Here is a 22,022-nt window from a genome sequence, read left to right as displayed (position 1 = left end):
GATGTGCGGTGCAGCCGACTCACTGTGGTAGTTCAATCCCTTCTCCCGCTGCCCCGGCGGCGCAGACCACCACTCATACAGCATGGAACCTGCACCCGTGTGACCCCAGCAGGGGCCGCAGCAGGTTGCAGCACACACGCCAGGCTCGACTCCTTGCGGAGCACACGGGCAGCGGCGCTGCCACTGCCGTCATGGTGCTGCGGGCTTGTGCGCAGGATCCATGGTCTATCCTGGTATATCCTTCTATGCAGCAGTCAGAGCCCCTCACCCATCTCCGCTCCTCCGTCGGGCACGAGGATATAGTGGCCGCAGGACTGGTGCAGCACCTGCCCGACCGGAGGCAGCTCAGGCCCCGTCCAGTCGCTGAGGCCCTGCGCATTAGACGGCAGGGAGGGGTGCCGAGCAGGTGGCGCTCCCGCTGCCAGATCATGCCCTTCATCAGTGTGCCCCACCATCTGCTCCTGCCTGGAGCTGCCCACGCAGCTGACATGCAGGCCCGACCGCAGTCACTGATGCATGGCGCATCTGGCATGCAACCCATGTGATTGTTCACCCCCACAGAGCAGCCCACCTGCACGTCATAGCCTGTGCCGAACCAGGTCAGCGGGTTCTGCTTGGCGATCGCGTCGCTGTCCATGTAGAGCGCCCGGAAGCCCTCCGCCACGATGGCTGCGCCCCAGAAGTGCTTTGCCACGTCCCACGGCCTGCAGGGGCAGCGGCCGGGGCAGGCGGCAGACATGGCGCATGGTGAGGACAGGCAACTGCTGTGGGAGCCTGGCAGGGGCGGCCCTGCCTGTCTCCAACAGGCATATCAGCCCGCCCGCCATGCAGCGCCCTGTCGCCGCGCACTTGTTTGTGGAGTCTGGGATACCATGGCGGTACTCCTCTGGGAACAGGCGGTCCAGGAACACGGGATACCCCAGTTCGGACAGCCGGTGGAAGGCCGCCTCATTGGTCGTCAGCAGCTGCACACATACACGAGGGCAGGGCAGCGGGCCTGTGGAGCTGTGGAGCCGGGGCAGGGCAGTGGAGCATCTGCAGCGGCGGGAGTTTTGCTGGAGCGGCAGGGCTGGGCACCAGACAGCAGGCAGGCACACAGCAGCGGCGGGAGCTGGAGGGGCACCATGGTGTGGCTCAGCACGCCGCTGTGGTTGAGCCACCAGCAGAAGTTAGAGAGCATCTCCAGCTGGGCATCGGGGTACTGGGGCAGCCTGCGTGCGAGCAGGGTTGCGCAGAAGGATTGGTGTTGGTGGTGCAGCCTCGGTGGTGCTGGTGTGCTCAGCTGAATGGGGCGAGGGCCCTGCGCAATCTTGCATTAATGCAAAGGCAACTGCCACGCACCCTGTGGTGGTGAAGATGACGGCTTGCTCCTTGGGAGATGCCACCCGCTGCAGCACGCTGCGCAGCGTTGCGTTGCTGACGATGAACTCAGCAGGCACTGTAGAAGGCTCCTTGCCCTCCACTTCAGTCCTCTGCTCCTGGCCTGCCGCCACCACCTCCGCATCTGCGTCGCCGTCGGAAGCGGCGCCCTCCTCTGCTCGGCAGCCGGGCTGCTGCGCCAGCAGCACCAGCAGCAGGAGCAGCAGCAGGCTGATGTGCAGCCCGCTCCTCATGCCTGGCAGCTGTGCCTTGCTCAATCGGAGCAAACAGTGGCAGGTGCTGCGTGCAGAGGAGGCTAAAGTGGCACTCGACACAAACGCCAGCAAACAGCCGTGACCGTGATGTCATGCAAGGGACATAGGAGCAAACAGGCCAGGAAAACAGGTTGGGCAGCGGCGGGCGGATTGGGGAGGCGCAAACGGCGGCAGGGAGACCAGGAGCCACCCTCCGCCGCCACCGCTGTGCCTCAGATCGATTGCCCTGCAGCTGATGCCCTTGCATGGCTTACAACGATGTGGCCTGCCATCACGAGCCCCGCAGCAGCAGCAGTACCGCCGCCAGCGGCAGGCAGCCCAGCACGGCGACCACGGCATGCCCCAGACCGAGGTGGGGGAAGAGGGAGCGGAGCCCTGGGATGCGCCGCGCTCTCAGCCTGGACGTCACGGCCTGGACCGAAGCTGGCTGCGGTGTAAGACCTGCCAGGCTGTCGGCAGGCGACTGGCTTTCAGCCGTGAGCAACAGCGTGGGAGGGCTGCCATCTGGGGCTGACGTTTCTGCCTGGCTGTCATCTGGGGGCGGCGGCTCAGACGCAGAGCTGCCATCATCTGGGGGCGCTGCGTCCTCTGGAGGCGCTGCATCCTCTTGTGACGACCTGCCCGCTGGGCTGTCGGCGGGCGGCTCTTCCATCCTGGCCACCCATTCAAACTCCTCCTCAGCTCGGTAATGGAAGCCTCGCTCCACTGCTGACTCGCCGCCGTAGCCTGTGCGGCAGGCACGTGTGGGATGGCGTCAGGCATGTGAGGGGTTGGGTCGTGCGTGTGGCAGCAAGTGTGCGGCACTGGCAACAGGCGCAGGATGCAAGGCGGCAGGCTAGGCGGCAGGCCAGGCGGCAGCGCCGGGCTGCCCCGGCTGGTGGTTGCGGGGTCGCCGAGCGCACGCCGTTTGCAGCGTGCACTCTGGAAGTTATGCCTCCTCACCAAACTCCCCATACCGGTGCCACTCCTCCTCATAGTTCAGCAGCGGCGCCTTGATCTTGTACAGCGGCTGCTCCCAGTCGGCTGTGCTGGTGAGGTGGAACACGCAGACCTGCGGCGGGCGGGCAGTGGGCGAGGTGGGGGCAGCGCCAGGCCTGCCAGATCTGTCACGTCTGGCCACCGGAGCGCCCGCCATGCAGCCTGCGCTTTGGCAGCGCTGTTACCAGCGCCTGCTCCTGCTCCTGCTCGCCTGATCCACTATGCCGATGCTGCGGGGCGGGTAGTGCAGCAGGAAGGGCCACAGGAAGTCCAGGCCTGCAGCAGGCTCGGCCCACGGCAGCGACGCGGCGGCAGCGGAGCACACGGCTTGGGAACCCAGGATCCCCACCAGGGAATCCGTTAGGTGACAGCAAGTGCTGCTGCCGCGACCGTCGACGCTGTCAGGTGCCGCTGCCGCTGCCCAGGCAGCTCACCCCAGCCATAGTAGGCATCGTACAGGGTGTGCCTCACAAGGCCATCAAAAAAGTCCATTCTGCACACAAGCAGCAGGCTGGAAGCCGTCAGCCTCTGGGCATGCACGCCGCGCTGCAGCTGCCGACGCGCGACTGCTTAGGGTTACTCGGCTTACTGGAAGGTAGGAGCCATGACCTCAACAAACGCTGCAGGCGGCGGGAGCGGGAGGCGAGCAGACACACCGTGTCATCCCCGTGCCATCTCCCCTCCCCCACCGCTGGCGGGCGGCCTCGCTTACTCGTGAAGCGCAACGCGTTGCTGGTGTTCTGGAACACCACACCATGCGTGTTGTGCGCGCCCCCGCACAGGCTGGGCTGCGTCGGGGATCAAGGAAGGGGCAGCTGGCGTGCCGGGGAGAAATCAACAGTTCCAGGCGGCCGGCCTGCCACGAGCGGGTACGCCCGGTGCCTACCTGTGCCAGCAGCAGCTGGTAGGCGGCCATCATGCTGAACACAGTGTTGATGGTGCAGGTGTCGACGTCCTGCCGGCAGGGAAGGCAGTGGAACCAGTGGGTTGGTCGAACAGCACCAGGCACGCAGCAAGCAGGGCATGCCTGCCCCGTACACGACGCTGCCAGCGGGCTAAGTTTGCTGGGCGGTCAAAGCTGCAGCAACGCGCGGTCGGCCCAATCCGGTGGGCTGAGCTGCTCGCCGTCAGGTCATCATCAGGCAGCATGATGGCTTTGTACCGCTGGCGGTACTGCGGCCACTCCTCGCTCAGGGTGAAGCGGTATGCCAGCCGCCACTTGGCGCCGCCCGCCGCGTACACCGCCTTGCAGCGCGGGCAGGCGAATGTGTGCGGGCGGGTGCCGAAGTAGAGCACCACTGCGGCGCAGAGGGACCGCCAGGGGCGGGGCAAGCGCTCGCTTCGCCGCCGGTTGGCATGGGCGCAGCCGAGAAATTCCTGGCACAGACACATCCCCGCTACGCCGCCACCCACCCAGATCCCAGTTGGCGAGCTCAGGGCGGTCCATCCATGCGCCAGAGTCGAAGTTGTTGCCTGCCGCAACCACCACCAAGAAGTCCCTGCTCACGGGGCTGAAGCAGGGACAGCAGGCGGGCGGGCAGGCCAGGCTGGATGGGGCCTCAGGGAGAGAGTGGCAGGCGGGCAGGAAGGCAGGCACACAGTGCAGCAGACAGACAGGACCTGCCCCACCCCCAGCTCAGCTCACAACGCACAGGCTTTGTTGGTCCACGCCGCAGCTGCCGAGCCCCGCCATGCTGGCGCCTGCTGTAGGGGGCCGGTTGTCGGCCGCGCTGCGCTGCGCTTGGTCCTCGCGAAACCTGCAGGCGCAGGCGCAATGCGGCAGGGCGTCTGGGGGTGGCGGCTGCCTGCGCTACCCAGCATCATGCTGCGTGATGCGGTGTTGGACAGCGTGCAGAGCGCCGCAATTTGCCACGACCGCCCTGGCCCTCCATGGCCCGCTCGCCTGTCTGCCCATGCATTAATCGCTTGGTGATGCCGCTCTATCTCCTCCTCCCCCTCCTCTTGCGGCGCATCAGGCAGCTGCTTGTGGGAGCCGCCTGCGCCGGCGGTGCTCCCCTCGGCCGCCGGCGGCCCTGCCGCTGCCGCCGCGCCTGCCGCCGCGCCTGCTGCCAGCCCTGCGGCTGACAGCGCGAGCAGCAGGGTTAGCAGCAGCCTGCGCTGCAGGGGCATTCTTTGCTCCCTGGAGGCGGAGAGCAGACCCTGCTCGTGGGCCGCCAGCTGCCCTTTTGAATCGCACTTGGGACAGGCCAGACGAATGGACGCAATGCCACAAAGGCTGGCCTGAGCAACGAGCAGGGAGCTGAGCAGGCTCTCAATCCACCCCCGACTTTCCACCCCGCCGCTGGAGGCCGTTCAGAGCAAAGTGGTTGCCTTTGGTTTTGGTGCCTTGGTCTTGAGCTGATTTTGGGGTTGAGCGAGCTGATTTTGAAGTGGAAACGTTAACCATCAAACCAGCCCAGGCAGGCGGCAGCAGCCGGGCCGACGTTTGCCGCAAGGCTCAGGGGCTGTGTGCAACATTTGCCTTGAAACTCTCACAGTCAGTAAAGAAACAAGCAAGTAACAACAAGGAACAGTGGGGTCCCAAGTGCTGTGCAGTCCGACAACTTGTTTTAGCGCGGAGGCAGGAGCGCGGCCCGCCGCAACTTGCAGGCCCGCCCACCCAGCAGCCGGCCGCCGCGTGCCGCCGGCGTCACGCCTTCTTTCCCGAGCCGCCGCCGCCGCCCGTCAGCGACCGCCGGATGCGGCTCATCTTCGCCGAGAAGCCAGAGGGGGAGCGCTTGCCGTCGCTGGCCGCGTCTGGGGAGGCGGTGGCCTGGCTGCCGCCGCTGGCGCTGCGCTCGCTGACGCCGGCGCCCGTCGCCTGCTGCGGCTGCGGATCCCCGGCGGCCACCGCCCGAGGCGTATACTTGGCCAGCTCCGATACCGAGCTGCTCAGCTGCTTGGCCAGCGAGCTGCTGGCCACGCTGTGGTGCTTGCTCAGTGGGCTGCCCGAGCGGCTGCCCGCGCGGATGGGGCTGCTGCCGCCGCTGGCAGAGTAGCTGCCGCGCCGGATGCCGCCCTGCTCGCCTGGCGTGACAGACGCCTCGCGGCTGGCGGCGTGGGAGGAGTCTGCAGTGAAGGGGCTGCTGTGGGCAGACTTCCACTCCCGGCTGGCCTCCCCGCCCAGACCCGGGGATGGCGACAGCAAGGGCGAGGCCGCCGCCGCGCCGCCCGCAGCCTCCCCCGGCTCCTGCCTGCGAGGCGTGGCGGCGGCGGCAAAGGGCGACGCCTGCCCGCTGCCCGCGGCCTCGCTGCCGGCCGCCAAGCCTGCCAGCGGCGGCTTGCTGAGCCGGCTGGCCGGCCGGTGCGGCAGCGGCAGGCCCGCGGCCGCGCCGCCGCCGCCGCCGCCCTGCCCCGCATGCTGCTGCTGCGAGGGCGGCGCGAGCGCCTGCTGCAGCCGCTCATTGAACGCGGCGAGCTCTCGGGCGTCGAAGCTGAGGTTGCGGCTGGTCTGGCGGTAGTGAAGCAGCCCCGCCACCGCCTGCGCCTCTGCCTCCGACGCCGCCAGATGCGCGGCGCCATTGGCGGCCTGGCCCTTCTGCCCCCGCCCCTCCTCAGGGCCCTGCACCGGCGGCGGCGGGCCGGCAGGCAGCGCCAAGGGCGTGCCGGGCCGCGAGCCGCCAGCGGTGCCGGTGCCATCGGCGGCGGCGGCGGCGGCGGCGGGTGCAGGCGGAGTGGGGGCGCCGCCTGCCACGCGGGGGGTGCCTGTGGGCTGCGCCAGCCGGTGCTTGTTGACCTCATACCACTGCACCAGCGGGGCCAGGCATGTGGGTTAGGGGAGGCATGACAGCTCAGCACATGGAGCAGCCAACAGCGCCGCCTGCGGGCAGCAGCCAAGAGCGGCGCCCGCCTGGCCCCGCCCCTCCCCAAGGTGTAAAGCTGGCCCAGCAGGCGCAGGGCGCCGTCCGCCTGCCTGCCCCTGGCACCCCGCCCTCCTGCGGGCGAGCCCTCCTGCTGGCAGCTTCTCCGCCCTTGCCTGCTACCACCCCGCCCTCACCTGCTTGGCGCTGGTGGCGGAGAAGAGGGAGCGGTTGAAGCGGATGCGGCGCAGCTTCTTGGCACCTGCCTCTGAGGTGAAGGTCAGGAAGACGCCCTGCAGGCGGCGGCAAGGCCAAGGGCAGGGGCAGCGGCCAGGCGGAGTGAGCACGTGTATAGCTCAAGCCCGGCATGCGCGCCCGGCGGCAGCAGCGGCGCCAGCAGCAGCGGCAGGGAGGCGGGCAGGGCAGCGCCGGGCCCCGGTGCACCCCAGCGCGTGCTGGTTTGCTCCACAGCCGGCAGCGCCACCGAACAAGCGCAGCACTTGCCCCCACGCCGCGGCGGCACAGCACTCTCACTGTCACACCCCCACGCCGCCGCACCTCTTCAAACTCCTCCGTCCACTCGTCGGCCGCCGCCGGCGAGCCCGGCTGCGTGCCGCTGGCGCTGCCCGTGCTGCTGGCAGCCACGGGGTGGGCCGCCAGCGATGCCGGCGCCGCCGCTGCGGCCGCAAGCGCCCGCGGTGGCGCCGCGGGTGCAGCAGCGGGAGGGGCGGCCCTAGGCAGCGCCGCCGCGGCTGGAGCTGGGGCCAGCGCCCGGCCAGAGAGGGTGGGGGACTCTGATGGGATGGGCTCCGGGACGGCGCCGGCGCTGGTGGGGCTGCCCCCTGGCGCCGGCGCCCAGGTGACGCCCACCGGCCGGCCGCCTGCGCCCACCAGCGCGGCCTGCTGCCACGCCAGCGCGACCTCCCGCCGCTGCAGCTCAGCGGCCCAGGCCGCCAGCTGCGCCTGCTGCCCCTCCAGGTGCGCTTCTTTCTTCGCCAACAGCGCCTCCATGGCCGCCAGCTCAGCATGCTGCTCCTCTGCGGCGCCGGCGCCGGCGCTGGCCGCGGGGGACGCGCACTGGGCTCTGCAGCACAGCAGGGTGCAGGACAGCGGGGCCGCAGGCGTGGGTTGGGGTCGCCTGGAGGCTGCTGCGCCATGCAGCCGCCATGCAGCCGCCATTCCAGGCCCCAAGAAACCGCAGCAAAGCCAGCGGCAGGCGGCATGAGGAAGAGCAGAGCCGCGCTTGCCTGGGGCTCAGGCTGGAGCGCAGCGGCGAGTGCCAGCTGCCGGCGGCGGCGGGCGACGACGCCACCCGCGGCCGCCCGCCGCTGCTGCCCTCGGAGCGCTGCTGCTGCGGGGGCGAGCCGCCGCCCAGCTGCGCCTCCCGAAAGGCGCCGGCCGACGCCCGCACCGCCTCCCTCAGCTGCTTCTCGGCGTCTGCCGCGGCAGAGGCGGCGCGCGGCGCCGTCGACGGCCCGCCGCCCTGCTGCGCCTGCTGCGCCTGCTGCGCCGCCTGCTGCTGCTGCTGGCGCTGCATTTTGTCCAGGGTGCGCTGCGGCAGGGCGGGCAGGCAGCCAGGAAACACGCACAGATCAGAACGCTGCCGCACGCGGCCGCCAAACAGCCAGCCCTGCAGCAGCCCAGCGCGCACCCGGCCCTGCGCCAGGCACGCCCCTTGCATCGCGCCCACGACGCCCGCCGCCTGCCAGCCCTGCCCTGGCCGACGCCAGCCCCGCGCCGCCGCCGCCACACACCTGCAGCCTGTCGATGATGCGGTTCTTCTCCGCGAGCTCCTCCTGCAGCGCCAGCGAGCTGCTGCCCGAGCGCATGTCATCCAGCGCGGCCGCCAGGTCAGCGCTGGACACGCGGCGGTTGCCGCCGGCCAGCGCGCCGCCGCCGCCGCTGTCGGCTGCGGGGGCGAGCAGCAGTGGCGTTGTGAGGCGGCGAGGAGAGGTGTGTGAGGTGAAGGCAGAGCAGCGTAGCGCCCAGGCCCCGTGGCTGCCAGCGACACGCAGTCGCCGGCGCCAGTGCCACATAACCAGCAGCACTCCGCGGCAGGCACAGCAGGCAGCAGCAGCGCCGGCCCCAGCCCCACCTTCGTTCTCCACGCCGCCGACGCCGTCTTCCGACAACGGGCGGTGCTGCCAGGAGGAGAGGCTGCTCATGTCGGATGGCGCGCCGCCGCCTGCATAGCCGCCGTAGCCGCCCATGCCGGCGGTGAAGCTGCGGGCGGATACCATGCCCGCGCCGCCGCCCGGCCCGCCAAAGCCGCCGGCGTAGGTGCTGCGCCGTGCGGCGTGGCTGCCGCCGCTGTGGCTGTGCGCCGCAGACTTGACGGGCGAGCCGATGGACACGATGCGCTGCATGGCGGTACCGGCGGTACCGGCGGATACCGCGCTGCCGGTGGTGCGGTCGGAGCGCATGCGCTGCAGCTTGGGCGGCTGCGGCAGCGCCGCCGCGTGCGCCTGCTGGTGCTGCAGGCTGGAGCGGGGGCCGTGGGCGGCCATGAAGGAGTAGGTCTGGGTGAAGGAGGGGTGGTGGGCGGCTGCGACGCCGCCGCCGCGCGCGCTGCCGGCCGCGCTGGCGCCGCCCAGGCTGTGCACGCTGCGCCCGCTGCCGCTGCTCAGCCGGGCCAGGTCGGGCGGGCCGCCGATGGCGCCGCCGCCGCCGCCGCCGCCGCCGGAGCCGCCGCTGATGCTCTGAGAGCGGGTGCCGATCATGCTGAAGCTGCGCCGCACGATGCCCATGCTGGCGCGCTCGCTGGCGCGCCGGCTGTCTGAGCGGCCCGCGGGCCCACCCGCCGCCGCCGCCTCGCCCTCGCCCTGCCCCTGCCCCTGCCCGCGCGCCTGCCTGGGCTCGGAAGCCAGAGCGTACAGCGCCCGGCTGGCCGCCTCCGCCTCCTCCTTGCTGTCCGGCTCCCACCGCCGCACATCGTGCTCGCACACCGCCAGCGAGTTGCTGCCGCCGCAGGCGACCTGCGGACGCAGGCAGGCGGGTGCGGCGCCGCGGTCGCCTCGTGCAGAGTGGCTGTGGCGCGCGGCACGCGGGCGTGTCCCCCTCTTCCCGGCAGCTCCCGCAGCCTCTCACACCCACCTGCCCACCGCCCACCACCAACCGCACGCCACGCTGCCACAGCAGGCACCCACCAGCCAGCGGCCGCCCCCACCTGCAGCACATGGCGCCCCTTGAGCCCCTCAACCAGCACCGGGGCAGTAGAGTCGTCAAAGCCCTTGACGCCCAGCTGCCCCTCGGAGCCGCGGCCCCAGGCAAAGGCGGCGCGCGGCGCGTGGTCGGCGGGGCGCCCCAGCTTGCGGTCCAGAGGGCGGCCGGTGGCCGCCGCGTGGTGCATGCCGCAGCACAGCTCATCCACAAAGTAGCCTGCGGGGGGGCGGGGCGGGGAGGAGGGGAGGAGGGGAAGGGGGCAGCCGGGTTGGGTGGAGGTGGGAGGGAGGGCGGGGGGTGGGGTGCGGTGGGGGGCGTGTTGCCACCTGGCCGCCTTCCATTCCTATTCCTATGCCTGCACACGCGGCCGCGCTCTACAGCTGCCAGCCACAGCCACTGCCAGCCACAGCCACTGCTAGCCACCAGCCCCGGCGCCGCCGCCGCACCCTGCAGCGCGCCGCGCACGAGCTCCGGCAGCGTGGCGCCCTCCCAGGGGCAGTGCCGGGCGGGACCCGAGGCGCCGGTGGCTCCCATCTGGAACACGCGGCCGCCGGTGGTGACAGCCACCGTCAGGTGGGAGCCCGCCGCCACGTGACGCACTGCGGCGGGGCAAAGGTAAAGGGAGGTCGGCGTGAGGGGCAGGGGCGGCGCAGCGAGCTGCTGCTGCGAGCGGCGGTGGACGTGGACGTGGGTGTGGATGGCGGACACGCCGGGCACGGAGCGCGCAGAAAGGCGGCAGGCGCCGGCCCGGGCGGCGGGGCACCCACCTTGGCGCGCCTCCAGCGCCCCGCCCACGCGCGTGGGCAGCAGCTGGCCACGGTACAGGTCGCCGTCGCCGTGCCCCAGGCAGCCCTTGTTGCTGTCCCGCTTCTCGCTGGCGCCGAACGCCACGCTCTCGCTGACCGCCCCCCACGTGTAGAGCGCGCCGCTGACGCCGTCGTGGAACACAGACGCCTGCGAGCGGCGGGTGCAAGGCCGAAGCAGGCAGGCAGGCAGACAGGCAGGCGTCACCGGGGGAGGGGCAAGGGATGTGCCTTCAAAGCATACAGGCGCAGGGGCTGGCAGGCAGGCGGCAGCGGGCGGCCCAGGCTGCCAGCCCCCACCCACACCCACCCAACCATTTCACAGGCGCGCACAAGCCGCCAAACCCACCTCTGAGAAGGCGGAGCTTGTGCTGTTGTTGCGGTGGTGGTGCGCCGCCGCGGGCAGGTGCGCGGGGCTGGCGGGCGGCGCGCCCGCCCCCTCCCCGCCGCCGCCCGCGGACGCACCCTCCGCGCTGCTCTCCGCCTTGAGCGGGCTGTGGTGCGCGGCGGCGGCCAGGGCCAGGGGCGCATAGGGGCTGCCCTCTGGCTCCGACACGATGGCCGCGCTGTGCCACACGCCGCACGCCACCTCCAGCACCTGCCTCCCCGCCAGCGCATGCACTAGCGAGGGGTGCGCGCGGTTGGCCTGGTCGCCGTGCCCCAGCTTGCCCCCAAAGCCCTCCCCCCACGTGAACAGCTGGCCGTCGGAGGAGACGGCGGCGCAGTGGAAGGGGCCGCAGGAGACCTGCGGGCGGGCAGGCAGGCACGCAGGCAGGCGGTAGGCAGGTAGGTAGGCCGGTAGGTAGGCAGGCAGGCAGGCGGGTGGGCGCCACACCACACAAGACACACTCGCAGGATGGTGCAGCTTCTGAGCCCACGGCCGGCTGGCGCAGCAGGGGCCACACTAGCAGCGCCCACGTGCAGCGAGGGAGCGAGGGGCAATGCCCCTGGCGGCTGCCGCTGCTGGCGCTGCTGCCCTCCCAGACCACACGGGTGCCACCCCCGCCCCCCCGCCCAGCGCACCTGCACCACCTTGCGGCCGCGCAGGTCGCCCCGCACTTGCAGCGGCACCAGCTGCGGGCGGCTGTCCACGTGCAGGCGGCCCCACATGAACAGCTCGCCGCCGTCTGTCAGCGCGGCGGTGCAGTCGTCGCCGCAGGCCACCGCCACCGCGCACTGCCCCTGCAGGCCGTGGCGGATGCGCAGCGGCTGCGCCTGGTCTTGGTCGTGGCCCAGCCCCAGCTTGCCGCCGCGCCCCTCGCCCCAGCAGTACACGGCGCCCGTGGCGGTGACCAGCGCGGCGTGCTTGCGCCCGACAGCGGCGCGGTACACGTCCAGGTGGCCGCCGCCCGGGGCCAGCCCCGGCAGGCTGCGGTGCTGCCAGCAGTCCTCCACCACGCCCATCACAGAGCGAAGGCTCATGGAGACGGGGGGCGCTCGCTGAGCGGAGCCCCAGGCCAGCAGGTCGCACGGCGTTCGTTCCGGCACAGGCACGCACACGGGGCCGGAGGCCTGCGCAGCAGCAAGCAGGAACCGAGGGGCTGCGGGTGAGCAGCCGGAAGCGGCCTGCCTGCGGCCCTGCTTGCGTGGCGAGGCAGGCAACCAGGCTAGGGCGGTAGGGCAGGCCGGGGGATGCAGGCGGCCGGGCAGGGGACAGGAGACGCAAAGCCAGCCTGGCAGGGTGCCACCAGCCGCACCTCCTGCATGCGGATGCCCACGCAGCGCGCCAGCTCGGCAGGCGACAGGCCGCCGGGGCCGCTGGGCGGCAGCGCCGCCACGGGCGTGCCCAGCGCTTGCAGCCGGGCGGCCACCACCCTCAGGCCCGTGAACCACAGCTCAAACTGCTGCTCGTCGGTGGCGGTGAGGTCCAGGGTGCGGCTGGTGCCGTCTTCGGCACGGTACCGCAGAGAGAAGGAGCCGGCGCCTTCCCGCAGGGGGTACCGCCGGAACACCTCCGTCGCCTGCCCCGCCACCACCTCGCTCACATTGCGCAGCTTCACCTGCAGCAAGTGATGGTCCCCACAGGCACAGGATGCCATAGGTACCTGGATAACAAAGGCTGAAGGAGACGCTGGATCCGCACACGCACCAGTGGTCGCTGCGGCAGGCAGCGCAGCTCCACGCCTGCCGCTCGCCTGGCCGGCGCATCTGGAGCTGCGCTGTACAGCCAACAAAGCACCGCCATCCGCGGGCGCCAGCAGTGCACCTGCTTGACCGAGCCAGAGGCGGAGCGCCACTTGAGCTGCGTGTCGGCACCACACACCCGGAAGAAGTGCACCTTGGGCTTGCCGTGCCGCCCATGCTTGAGCAGCAGGGCGCCCTGCAATGGCAGCATCGACGACAGGCATGAGGCAGGGCAACAAGGGCAGCGCCCAGCGTCCTCTCCCGGCGCCCACGCCAACTACCGATGGTGGCGGAGCTGGCAACCGCAGGGACAGTGCGCCGCCAGACCTTGCGCAGAGCCGTCAGCGCTTCCTCCAACGGCCGCTTGCTGCCCCGTGGCGAGCCGTGCCCCACATCGCACTCGCTCACCACCTGGCCCGCCTGCAGGGAGCACAGAGGGCAGGGGGTCCCACCCAACTCTTCAGTACGCCAGCGGCGGCGCCAAGGGGCGTGTGGTTGTTGTGCGCCGCAGCGCCCCAGAGCGTAGCGGGCGCGGCATTGCGCGGCACAAGGACAGCCGGGGCGCACGCGGGCTGCCTCAGCGGCCAGAGGAGCAGAAGGCAGAAAGCCCAGAGGTCCAGATCAAACTGGTACGCGGCCTGTCGCGCCCACCAGATAGCAGAGACCTCCCAGCGACGCCGTGTCCATCGCAGGCCCTCTATCGAGGTCCACAGCGCCCCATTTGCCGACCACTCTGCCCCCCTATTTCCCTACTTTGCCCTGTTCGGCAGGTGAGCGCCGCCAAGGTGGTCCAATGAATTGGACTGTGGGATGCAATAGCGAGACAAAGCAACTGTGCCAAAAATGCAATGGCGTGGCCCGCCACGACACCGCCCGCGGCAAAAAAACAGGTTGCCCCACCCACCCCTCCACCCCATGCTCGGTGATCTGAATTGCAGCAGAAGCCTGCAGGCGGCCGGGCTGGCCAGGCCCTCCTGGATGCTTCGGAGTGCTCTCAAGAAGGGGCCACGACGCCTGCTCGACGCTGCCAAGGCCGCCACCAACAACAGGTGCCACCTGGGCGCCGACCTTTGCAGCGCGCAGGTTGACGAGCACCAGGGCAGCGGCGCCGCCACCGCTCCGCCGCCGCAGCAGCACGGCGGCTCCGCCAAGATGGAGCGCAAGCCGCTGGCGCCCCCGGGCTTCTCCCGCACCTTTTACAAGCGCCAGCTGCCCTCCCCGCCTGCCATCGAGTTTGCGTCCGCCCGGGGTGAGGGCGCGCCGCTCGCTGCTTCGCTGCCCGCCGCTGCTCTGCCTGGTTTGAATGCTCACATGCCCTGCTCTATGCTTTGCGCTGGGCTGTCGTGCATGCAGGCAAGCAAGTGTTTGGCGAGGCGCTGGCGGACGGCACCGTCAACAACTTCTTCAAGCTCATAGAGCAGTTCCGCACGCAGGTGGGTGCTGGTGGGCTGAGTGGGTCGGCCGGCGGGAGATCTCGGTGTGGGGGGTGGCACTTGCTGGTGCAAATGCGTTGGTCATCTGGAGTATGTGTGTGTACAGTGCTGACTGCTTGCCAGCCGGCCTGGTGCACATCTGCGTCCACAGTCCTCGCAGCAGCAAGCCCTGGCTTCAGAATCGGCCGCCTGCTCGTCGGTGCAACTGTCGGCCTGTACCGCAGGACGAGCCGGCGTACTGCGGGTTGGCCTCCCTAGCCATGACCCTCAACACCCTCAACATAGACCCGCGCCGCACCTGGAAGGGGCCCTGGCGCTGGTGAGGCTGCCGCGGGGGCGGCACAGCGCCCGCATGCCCCGTGGCTGCCGACCACGCAGCGGGGCCTGGGTGCCTTGTGCCGCTACCCTTACTCACCACCTGCCTCCCCCCTCGTGTGCGACATCCTGCACCAAGAACTGCATCCTTATCTTTTGCCTCCCCAGTGCAACCCATGTATCGCCAATGTACCGCCTCCTGGTACCGTAGGTTCCACGAGGAGATGCTCGACTGCTGCCACCCGCTGCCCAAGGTGCGGGAGGAGGGCATCACGCTGACGCAGGCGGCGTGCCTGGCGCGCTGCAACGGCGCGCGCGTGGAGCTCTACCCCTACGGCGCAGTCAGCCTGGAGGAGTTTCGGGGGATGGTGGCGGAGGTGTGCAGCTCTGCGGAGGAGCACATCATTGTGTCGTACAGCCGGCAGGAGTTCCGGCAGACAGGTGGGCGCGCGGCTGCGCTGTGCTGCGCCGCGCTGCGCTGGCGGGGCGGGTAGCTGCCCAGCGGCGGCTTTGCGTGCGGATGGCGGCAGCGGCCGCGGTGGCGGCGGTGCTGCCGGGGGCTGTGCTTCGGTGGGCCCGCTCGGCGCTTTGGCGCTGGCATTCCCCTCCGCTGGATGTTTTGGCTGGGCTCGGCCCGGAGGCCCTGCCCTGCCTTCACTTCCCCTGCCCCTCCTCGCCCCGCTTCGCCCACCCCGCCTCCCTCCCCTCCTCCTCGCCCCCGCAAGCGCAGGCGACGGCCACTTCAGCCCCATCGGCGGCTACAGCGCCCGCGAGGACCTGGCTCTCATCTTGGATACCGCACGGTTCAAGTACCCGCCCCACTGGGTACCGCTGCCCATGCTGTACAAGTGAGGAGCGCTGGGCTGGGGCTGGGGCTGGGCCTGGGGCTGGGCTGGACAGGGTCGCTTCTTGGGGCAAGGATTTGTGCTGCGCTGGGCTGGGACCCACCAGCGCATGCTGTGCACGTGAGGAGGGAGGGCTGGGCAGGGGGCAGGGCTGGGGAGCGCAGTGTGGCGGTGGCTGCGCGGGTGTGGCTCTGCACGCGGCCGCCGAGGGCCTCCCACCCTCGGCCTGCCTGGACCAGCCTTCCCAGCCCGCCCGCCCCCACCAGCCGCGCTGCAGCGCCGACCGGCCTCCCACAGCGCCCTGCACGTGCGCCTGCCTCTGCCCCTTGCAGCGCCATGGCCCGGCTGGACCCTGCCACGGGCCGCCCCCGCGGCTTCATGCGCATGGGCCGCCACCCGCGCCTCGACTCGGTGCTGTTCACTCTGGATGTGCGGGACGCCCACTGGCAGCAGGCCAACAGGCGAGGCGCGCCCGGCAGATGCTGTCGCCGCGACCGTGCTGCATGCTGTCGCCGCGGTCGTGCTGTACGCTGTTGCCTGGCTGCCTCGCTGCCTGCCGGGCCCTGGCATGTGGCGGCGTGTCGGCTGGCTGGCCTGCCCAGCCCCGTCCTTCCCCACTGTCTTCTCCCAGCACCTCCCCAGCCACCTCCTCACTGCCCCCCCTTCCCTCTCCCTCCACCCAAGGCACCCCCTGCTCCCTCCCCGCCCCTGCAGCTACCTGCTTGAGCACATGCGGGGCGTGATCGCGGCGGCGGCAGACGTGCCCGAGGCGACTGCGGCGGGCGTGGTGGCGGCGGCCGCCGCCGCCGCCCCGATCGCCGCGCTGCGCAAGTTCATCGCGGTACGCACCGCGGGCAGCAGTACGCACGGCGGGGTGTGCATCCAGACAGCGGCTGTGCACACCTTCCTGCGGGAGCTCCGCGGCATGCCCCTGCACGCCGCGGTGGCGGCGGCGGCGGCAGAGGCGGCGCGCCGCGACGGCGGCAGTACACTGGACACCGTGCTCGCCACAGACTGCTACAGCAGCCCCGGCGGCGGCTGTGGCCCGTCCCGCACGCCAGCAGCGGCAGCGGGGCAGGCGTGGGCAGCCTGTGCGGTGGAGCCGGCCAGCACGCCGCAGCAGGAGCAGCAGGAGCGGCAGCAGCAGGGGCAGCGGCAGGCGCCTGGCACCGCCGCCGCCGCCACCTCCTCAGATGCAGAAGCAGACGAGCTTCGGGCCACCGCCGCCGCCAGCTCCTCCCCCGCGCTGGCCGCCTCCGCGGCGGAGCCTGCTGTGAGGGAGGACCTCAGCGTGGAGCGGGCCTGCATGCTGCTGCTGGTGGCGCCCAAGGAGGTGTGGCGGGAGATCCGGAGCGAGCGGGTTCGGGATGAGGTGCTGGCCCTGCTGGATACCAGCGCCCACTCAGGTGGGGGACAGGGGGCTGGGGGCTGGCAGTAGGCAAGCGCCAGGGCAGGGCAGGGCGTGCGTGGGGACGCCGCTGGCGGGTGTCCAGAGCCGGTGGTTGTTCTGAGCCGGTTTGGTCCTTGCCTGGCTGGTGTGGTTTGCCCAGGCATGTGGCCAGCCTCTGCCAGAGGGCTGCCGCGGTACCGCAGCGGCGCTGCCATGTGTTGGTTGGTGGCCCTGGCTTGCCTCCCCACCCCCTGCACTCCTGCCCACCTCGCCCAAACCGCGGCGTATCGTGCTGTGTGTGCAGTGGTGGCGGCTGAGGTGGAATACCTTGCGGCGCAGCTGTGGCAGCTGCCCATCATGCAGCAGGCTCTGGAGGAGAGCGAGGCCTCGGGGCACACGTGCGCCAGCGACCACTGCGACGCGCCCGGCTGCCCCGGCGGCGGGCACGGGGAGGAGGAGGAGGAGCAGGGCGAGCAGCGGCGCACGGCGCACGGCGCCAGCTGAGCGGCGTCGTGGTCTGGCGCGGCCGCGGCTCATCCGGGCGCGGCTTTCCTGTCCTATTTCATGTCTTCTTTAAAGATGTTTCAGCCGATATCGTGTGCAAATTTTCGCTGTGCTCAGGAGAGACCCGGACGCGCCACGTCCGGAGCGTGTGCCTGGTCGCGTGAAAAGGTCCGCCAGGATTGTTGCAAAGCTCAATCCTAGCACCTTTGCATCTTGCCATTTCCTACCACGACACCCCCTTGCAAACAACCCGCCACACTCCCACAGCCCCAGCCTCCCTCCCAACCCGGGGCCCGCGGGCGTCCACTCACACCCTGGACTTCTCTCGCCCTGCCGTCACCGCTGGGTGACTCTAGAAAGGTGTGGGCGGGCCCAGTGGCCCCGCAGCCGCCAACTTAGATACCTCGCCGCCAGCCGCCATGCATTGGCGGCAGCAGCAGTGGGCCGCCGTGGCTGCTCACTGTTGAAGAGGGGCTTGTGACCTTCCCTGCCGCCTACATTGGTACCCCTTGCCACACTGCAGGTTTCACATGCGCCGCCTACACGGCTGCCTGAGCTGCGCGGCGCTGCTGCCGCCGCTGCTAGCGGTGCTGGCAGCACTGGCACCGCACCCTGCGGCCGCAGAGGCCGCGGCCTTGGAGGGGCACGACTTCCTGCCCTTTAGAGCTCCCGGGGGATGCACCGACTTCCTCCTGTCATACAACCCGGAGCTGCCGTATAGCCAGCAGGTGAGGCGGCACACGGCAATAAGGCTGGCAGGGGCGCACAGCCGCTTGCAAGCTCCCGTTTCTTTGGCGCTCTGCTGGCTTGCTGCAAACTACTCAGTGTTGCCACACAGAGGTAGATAGAGCAAAAACACCATAGCAGGCAAGCCTGACAGTGCGCCTGCGGCGCCGGCCCCCGCCCCGCCTCCCTGCCGCAGCTGGCGCTCGCCAAGCTGGACTGCACTAAGCTGGGCTCTGGCTGGGCTTGGAGCAGATCAGAGAACAGCAGCGAGACGGGGGCGCTGCACTGGTGCCGGCTGTGCCTGCCGCACATGGACGAGTGCGTCCTGAAGTGGTGCGTGGCCACCTGGTGCTGCGGGCAGCAAGCCTGCCGGCAGCATATCTTCTGCACCTGCATGTATCGGGCTGCATCAGCACCACCTTCACCTCCCAAGCGCTCTGCTGTTGCTCAAGCGCGGGGGCTGCGTGTGCCCGCAGGTTTGGCTCCCAGGACTGTGCAGAGGAGTGCCCCCAGCCGTGGGGCGCGCTGGCAGCGGCAGCGGCGGTGCCTGCGTGGCACGACAACGGCACCGCGGGGGCGTACCCCCACCTAGGCGCCGGCTGCCAGCAGCAGATGCTGTGCATGGTGTGTGGACGCAAGGAGTGCGACGGCTGCACATACAGCTGGTGAGCTGGCAACTGGAGCTAGTGGGTTGTGTGGGTTGTTGTGGGGTAGACAGATGAGGCGCACAGCAGCAGCAGTCTCCTCGTGCTATCTGCCTCCACCCACGGAAGCTCTCCCCCGTGCGTCCTGCTCCCCATCGCAGGGCTGGCGAAGCCCCTAGCTGCCAGAGCACCTGCGAGCCAGGAGAAACGCTGCTGGCAAAGGACGGCAGCGGCGACGGCGCGCGGTGCGCGGGCGACGGCGCCAAGCAGCTATGCGAGCGGTGCCAGCAGCCGGCAGTCTTTGACGGCGCTTCGGTGCGGTCTCCCAAGCGCTGCCTGCAGCGGCAGTGCGGGGAGGCCAAGCCCCTCACTCGCTTCACAGACCAGCCAGCGTTTGTGGCAGCCGCGGTCAGGACCATGGAGGGCTGCTGCGCGCTGTGCCGCGCCGCCAGCGGGTGCCTGCGCTTCGACGTGGGCCCGCGCGGCTGCGCCATCTACCGCACGCGCCGCAGCTCGGCGACTGTGAGGTCCAGAGGCTACACAGCTGCTTACAGTGAGTGCCCTGGCGTGGGGTGGGGTGAGGGAGGTGGTGCTCATGTCATGCATGCATGGACTCGCACGACCATTAGGGTGGCAGTGCTTGATTGGTTCCCTCTCCGATGGACTGACAAACTGACGCGCCTGGCTGCATTCGTCGCCTGCAGACGTGTTGGCCCACGGATAGCCGGCAGGCAGGCGCAGCTGCCTGGGCGGGCAGCCCAGGCATGGCGGCTCAGCTACTGCCACATGTATCCACGCTGTCGACCCGCATGGAACGCTAACAATTTTGAACGAACTGATGATTAACCCTCCACATTGATCAACCCTGCATTGCCACCGTCTGCCTACCCTGTTTCTTCACAGCTACAGCTCCTACATACATACCATATGAACACATGTATGCTTGCGTCCTGCAACTATAAGTCTGTTGGTGGCACGGGCAGGCGCCCTCACCGCAACGCGGCCGCATACGCCTGCAGCGCGGCCTCAGCCGCCCGCAGCAGCCGCTTGGCTTCCACCCGCGTCGCCACCGCCTGCCGGCGCCGCGCCCCTAGCCGCTCGCCGCCGCCGCCGTCCGCCGCGAGCAGCGCCTCGTCTGTCTCTACAGTAGTGGGCATGCCAGCCAGCAGCTGCTGGCACTGCCCTACCAGCGCCGCCGACGACTGCCGCTCCCGCTGAAGCTCGGCCTCGCTCAGCGGCGGCGCTGCGCCTGCTGCTGCCGCTGCTGCTGCCGCGGCGCTGGCGGTGCTGCCAGCTGGCGGGATGTCCCGCAGGAACGGCTGCAGCGACATGAGCGTCGCCAGCAGCCGCCGCCTGGCCGCGTCTGCCTCGCTGTCACCCATGGCAGCCGCCGCCGCTGCCGTCAGGTCGAAGCTGCCGCCAGCTTCGCCGCCCAGGCCCAGAGCCTCCAGCAGCCGCGGCGCGCTGATGCTGGGCTGCGCCATGGCGCCCAGGCCGGCAGCCCTGGCCGCCAGCTGGCTCGCCACGTCATCGCCTGCACCCAGCGTGCGCAAAGCGTGGCGGCGGCGGCAGCGTGAGCGGTGATCTGGCCAGGCGCATGGAGCAGAGCTGTGCACATGCTGACGACACCCAGACCTCCCACCACACACCGCTCCCTGGCTCCCCGCACTACCCTTCCTCCTGCTGCGCTACACCCTCCAAGAGCCAACAGCCGCGCTCCCTGCTTGCCTGCCGAGAAGGGCACTCGGTCGTTAAGGTTGCCAGGCACCACAAAGCCATAGTCCCGCATCAGCCCCTCATTCGACTTGTGGGTGCACCCGTAGCTGATGCACGCCTCGGCGCCCCGTGCGATGTCCTGCAGGCACGTGGGCGGGGGAGCAGAGCACGGCTCTTTGGTGTGTAAAGCAGCGCAGAGCAGCGAATCCTGGGAGCCCAGCAGCTTGAGGCAGCATGCCGTGGAGGGTGGCGGTGCCCCGGCTCTTTGTTCCGAACCGGGGCAGCGAGCGAAGGCGAAGCAGGCAGGAGCAGCAAAGGAGAGGGTCCGGACCCACACCTGCAACGCCTGCAGCTGGAAGGCGTCTGCCGGCGCCACAAACTGGTAGGAAGCGTTGGGGGCGAGGGCGTGGTTGGCCATGTCGGCGCAGGGCACCATCAGGGACACCGTCTCGCCCTCCACCTGCGGTTGCGGTACAGCAGGCGGTGCAGGCGGTACAGGAGGCTGGCACCAAGCTGCGCATGAGGAGGTACGCCGCCGCCGACAAGCAGCCAGCCTGCGCTGCCCGCCTCCTCCCGCCTTCCCTCCCCTGGGCCGCACCGTCTCGCTGAAGCTCCGGCTGTTGACCATGCAGGCGGCCCACACAGTGTCCTGCAGCCCCGCCGCCAGCTGCAGCGCCCGCAGCTCGCCGCCAGAGGTGCAGAACAGCCTGCGGGGCAGGGGCGTTCAGTGGGCGGCAGGCAGCCTTGTCATGCACTCGATTGATGCAGGTCTGACGCAGGCGTGGTGACAGCATAGGCAGTCCCAGGTAGGTCCAACACCAGTCTAGGCACAGGCTCTGTGCAGCAAAGCAGGCAGGCAGGCTGGCAGAGGAACGCTACCGCACCTGTCGTGCAGGCCCGCAATCTGGCTGCGCTCCAGCGCGGCCCGTGACTCCAGCAGCGGGCTCTGCAGCTCGCCCACTTCCTCAGGCCGGTAATTCATCAGCGTGGTAATCTCCTCCTCCTGAGTACAAAGGGAGGAGGAGGGAGGAGGGAGGCGGGGGGGTGGGGCAGCAGGGGGCAAAGCAGGAGCGAGGGGAGTTGGGACGGGGCATGGGAGTGGGAGCGTGTATGGGATGAGGTGGAGGCCGGGGGCGCAGCGGCACGGCTGGCCACATTTGGGGAGAGCAGGGGGCAGGCGGGGATGGCTGGCGACGCTAAGGAAGGCGCAGAGGCAAGGCCACGGCCACCCACCCGGGGCAGTAGGTCGATGTAGAGGCGCCAGGGCCCCTGCGCGTTGCGGCGCAGCCACAGCAGCCAGGCCGCCAGCCGCACAAACCAGTCGCCCTCGTCTGCGGCGCGGCGAGGGCGCAGGCGCAGGCAGGCGCATGGCTTGGGTTGGGTGCGCAGCGCAGGCAGAGGCAGGAAGCAGCGCCCGTCGACCAACCGATCCTGGGCTGCAGGCTGTGCATGTGCAGCTGGGCATGTGCCAGCCCCCGCCGCCGCACGTACCCCCCACCAGGTATCGGACCAGCAGCGGCGGCAGGCGGCCGTGCAGCATCTGCCAGTCGCCCAGCACCCGCCGCCCAAAGGCGTCGCCCAGCTTGGGCTGGTCGGTCACGCACAGCATGTTGGCCCAGTCCACTGCAGGAGGGCAGGAGCAGCGGGGCGAGACTTGCGGCTGGGTGCAGAAGGAAGCTTCATTCCACCGGCTCATAGCAGTTGCACATCCTGCAGCAGCATGTGCCCCTCTACCGCTGCTGCTGCTCACCGGAGAGCAGCGTGGCGCCCTGCGTCACCTGCTGCGTGGCAACCAAGCCGCGGCCCAGCGGCGTGGGCCCCGCCGCCACCGCTCCGCCCGGCGCCGCCAGCACGCCGGCCAGCTGATTGTACATGTCGGTCACGCTGCTGTTGCTGCTGCTGCCGGTCGACACTGGCGCGGCACTGGCTTGGGCCACCAGGCGTCGGG

General features: G+C 70.5%; 4 protein-coding genes across 4 annotated transcripts; 1 reads left to right on the top strand and 3 right to left on the bottom strand.

The window, feature by feature from the left end:
* Positions 1-3,197: 3,197 nt before the first annotated feature.
* On the bottom strand, positions 3,198-4,742 carry CHLNCDRAFT_136725 (hypothetical protein; the record flags this gene model as incomplete). The annotated part of the gene is made up of 7 exons (XM_005845501.1): positions 3,198-3,232; positions 3,325-3,400; positions 3,499-3,567; positions 3,651-3,910; positions 4,026-4,123; positions 4,265-4,369; positions 4,489-4,742. 7 exons carry the CDS (start codon positions 4,740-4,742, stop codon positions 3,198-3,200), a joined length of 897 nt encoding a protein of 298 aa, XP_005845563.1.
* A 520-nt stretch (positions 4,743-5,262) lies between these two features.
* Positions 5,263-13,188, bottom strand: CHLNCDRAFT_136724 (hypothetical protein; the record flags this gene model as incomplete). Its single annotated transcript, XM_005845500.1, has 15 exons — positions 5,263-6,357; positions 6,610-6,705; positions 6,971-7,496; positions 7,717-7,964; positions 8,167-8,321; positions 8,508-9,387; positions 9,579-9,790; positions 10,021-10,173; positions 10,342-10,528; positions 10,727-11,122; positions 11,401-11,889; positions 12,075-12,377; positions 12,584-12,697; positions 12,829-12,921; positions 13,153-13,188. The coding sequence occupies 15 exons, from the start codon at positions 13,186-13,188 to the stop codon at positions 5,263-5,265; spliced, it is 4,983 nt and encodes a 1,660-aa protein (XP_005845562.1).
* A 465-nt stretch (positions 13,189-13,653) lies between these two features.
* Positions 13,654-15,101, top strand: CHLNCDRAFT_25686 (hypothetical protein; the record flags this gene model as incomplete). Its single annotated transcript, XM_005845606.1, has 5 exons — positions 13,654-13,750; positions 13,855-13,934; positions 14,159-14,253; positions 14,461-14,690; positions 14,980-15,101. The coding sequence occupies 5 exons, from the start codon at positions 13,654-13,656 to the stop codon at positions 15,099-15,101; spliced, it is 624 nt and encodes a 207-aa protein (XP_005845668.1).
* A 4,246-nt stretch (positions 15,102-19,347) lies between these two features.
* On the bottom strand, positions 19,348-21,948 carry CHLNCDRAFT_136721 (hypothetical protein; the record flags this gene model as incomplete). Its single annotated transcript, XM_005845499.1, has 8 exons — positions 19,348-19,892; positions 20,051-20,213; positions 20,412-20,534; positions 20,673-20,781; positions 20,959-21,077; positions 21,308-21,405; positions 21,566-21,697; positions 21,825-21,948. 8 exons carry the CDS (start codon positions 21,946-21,948, stop codon positions 19,348-19,350), a joined length of 1,413 nt encoding a protein of 470 aa, XP_005845561.1.
* Positions 21,949-22,022: the final 74 nt, after the last annotated feature.

Source organism: Chlorella variabilis (genome assembly GCF_000147415.1).
Source record: "Chlorella variabilis unplaced genomic scaffold CHLNCscaffold_17, whole genome shotgun sequence".
Lineage (NCBI taxonomy): Eukaryota > Viridiplantae > Chlorophyta > Trebouxiophyceae > Chlorellales > Chlorellaceae > Chlorella > Chlorella variabilis.
The sequence above is the reverse complement of the archived record's forward strand: the minus strand, read 5'-3'. Positions and strand labels throughout refer to the sequence as shown.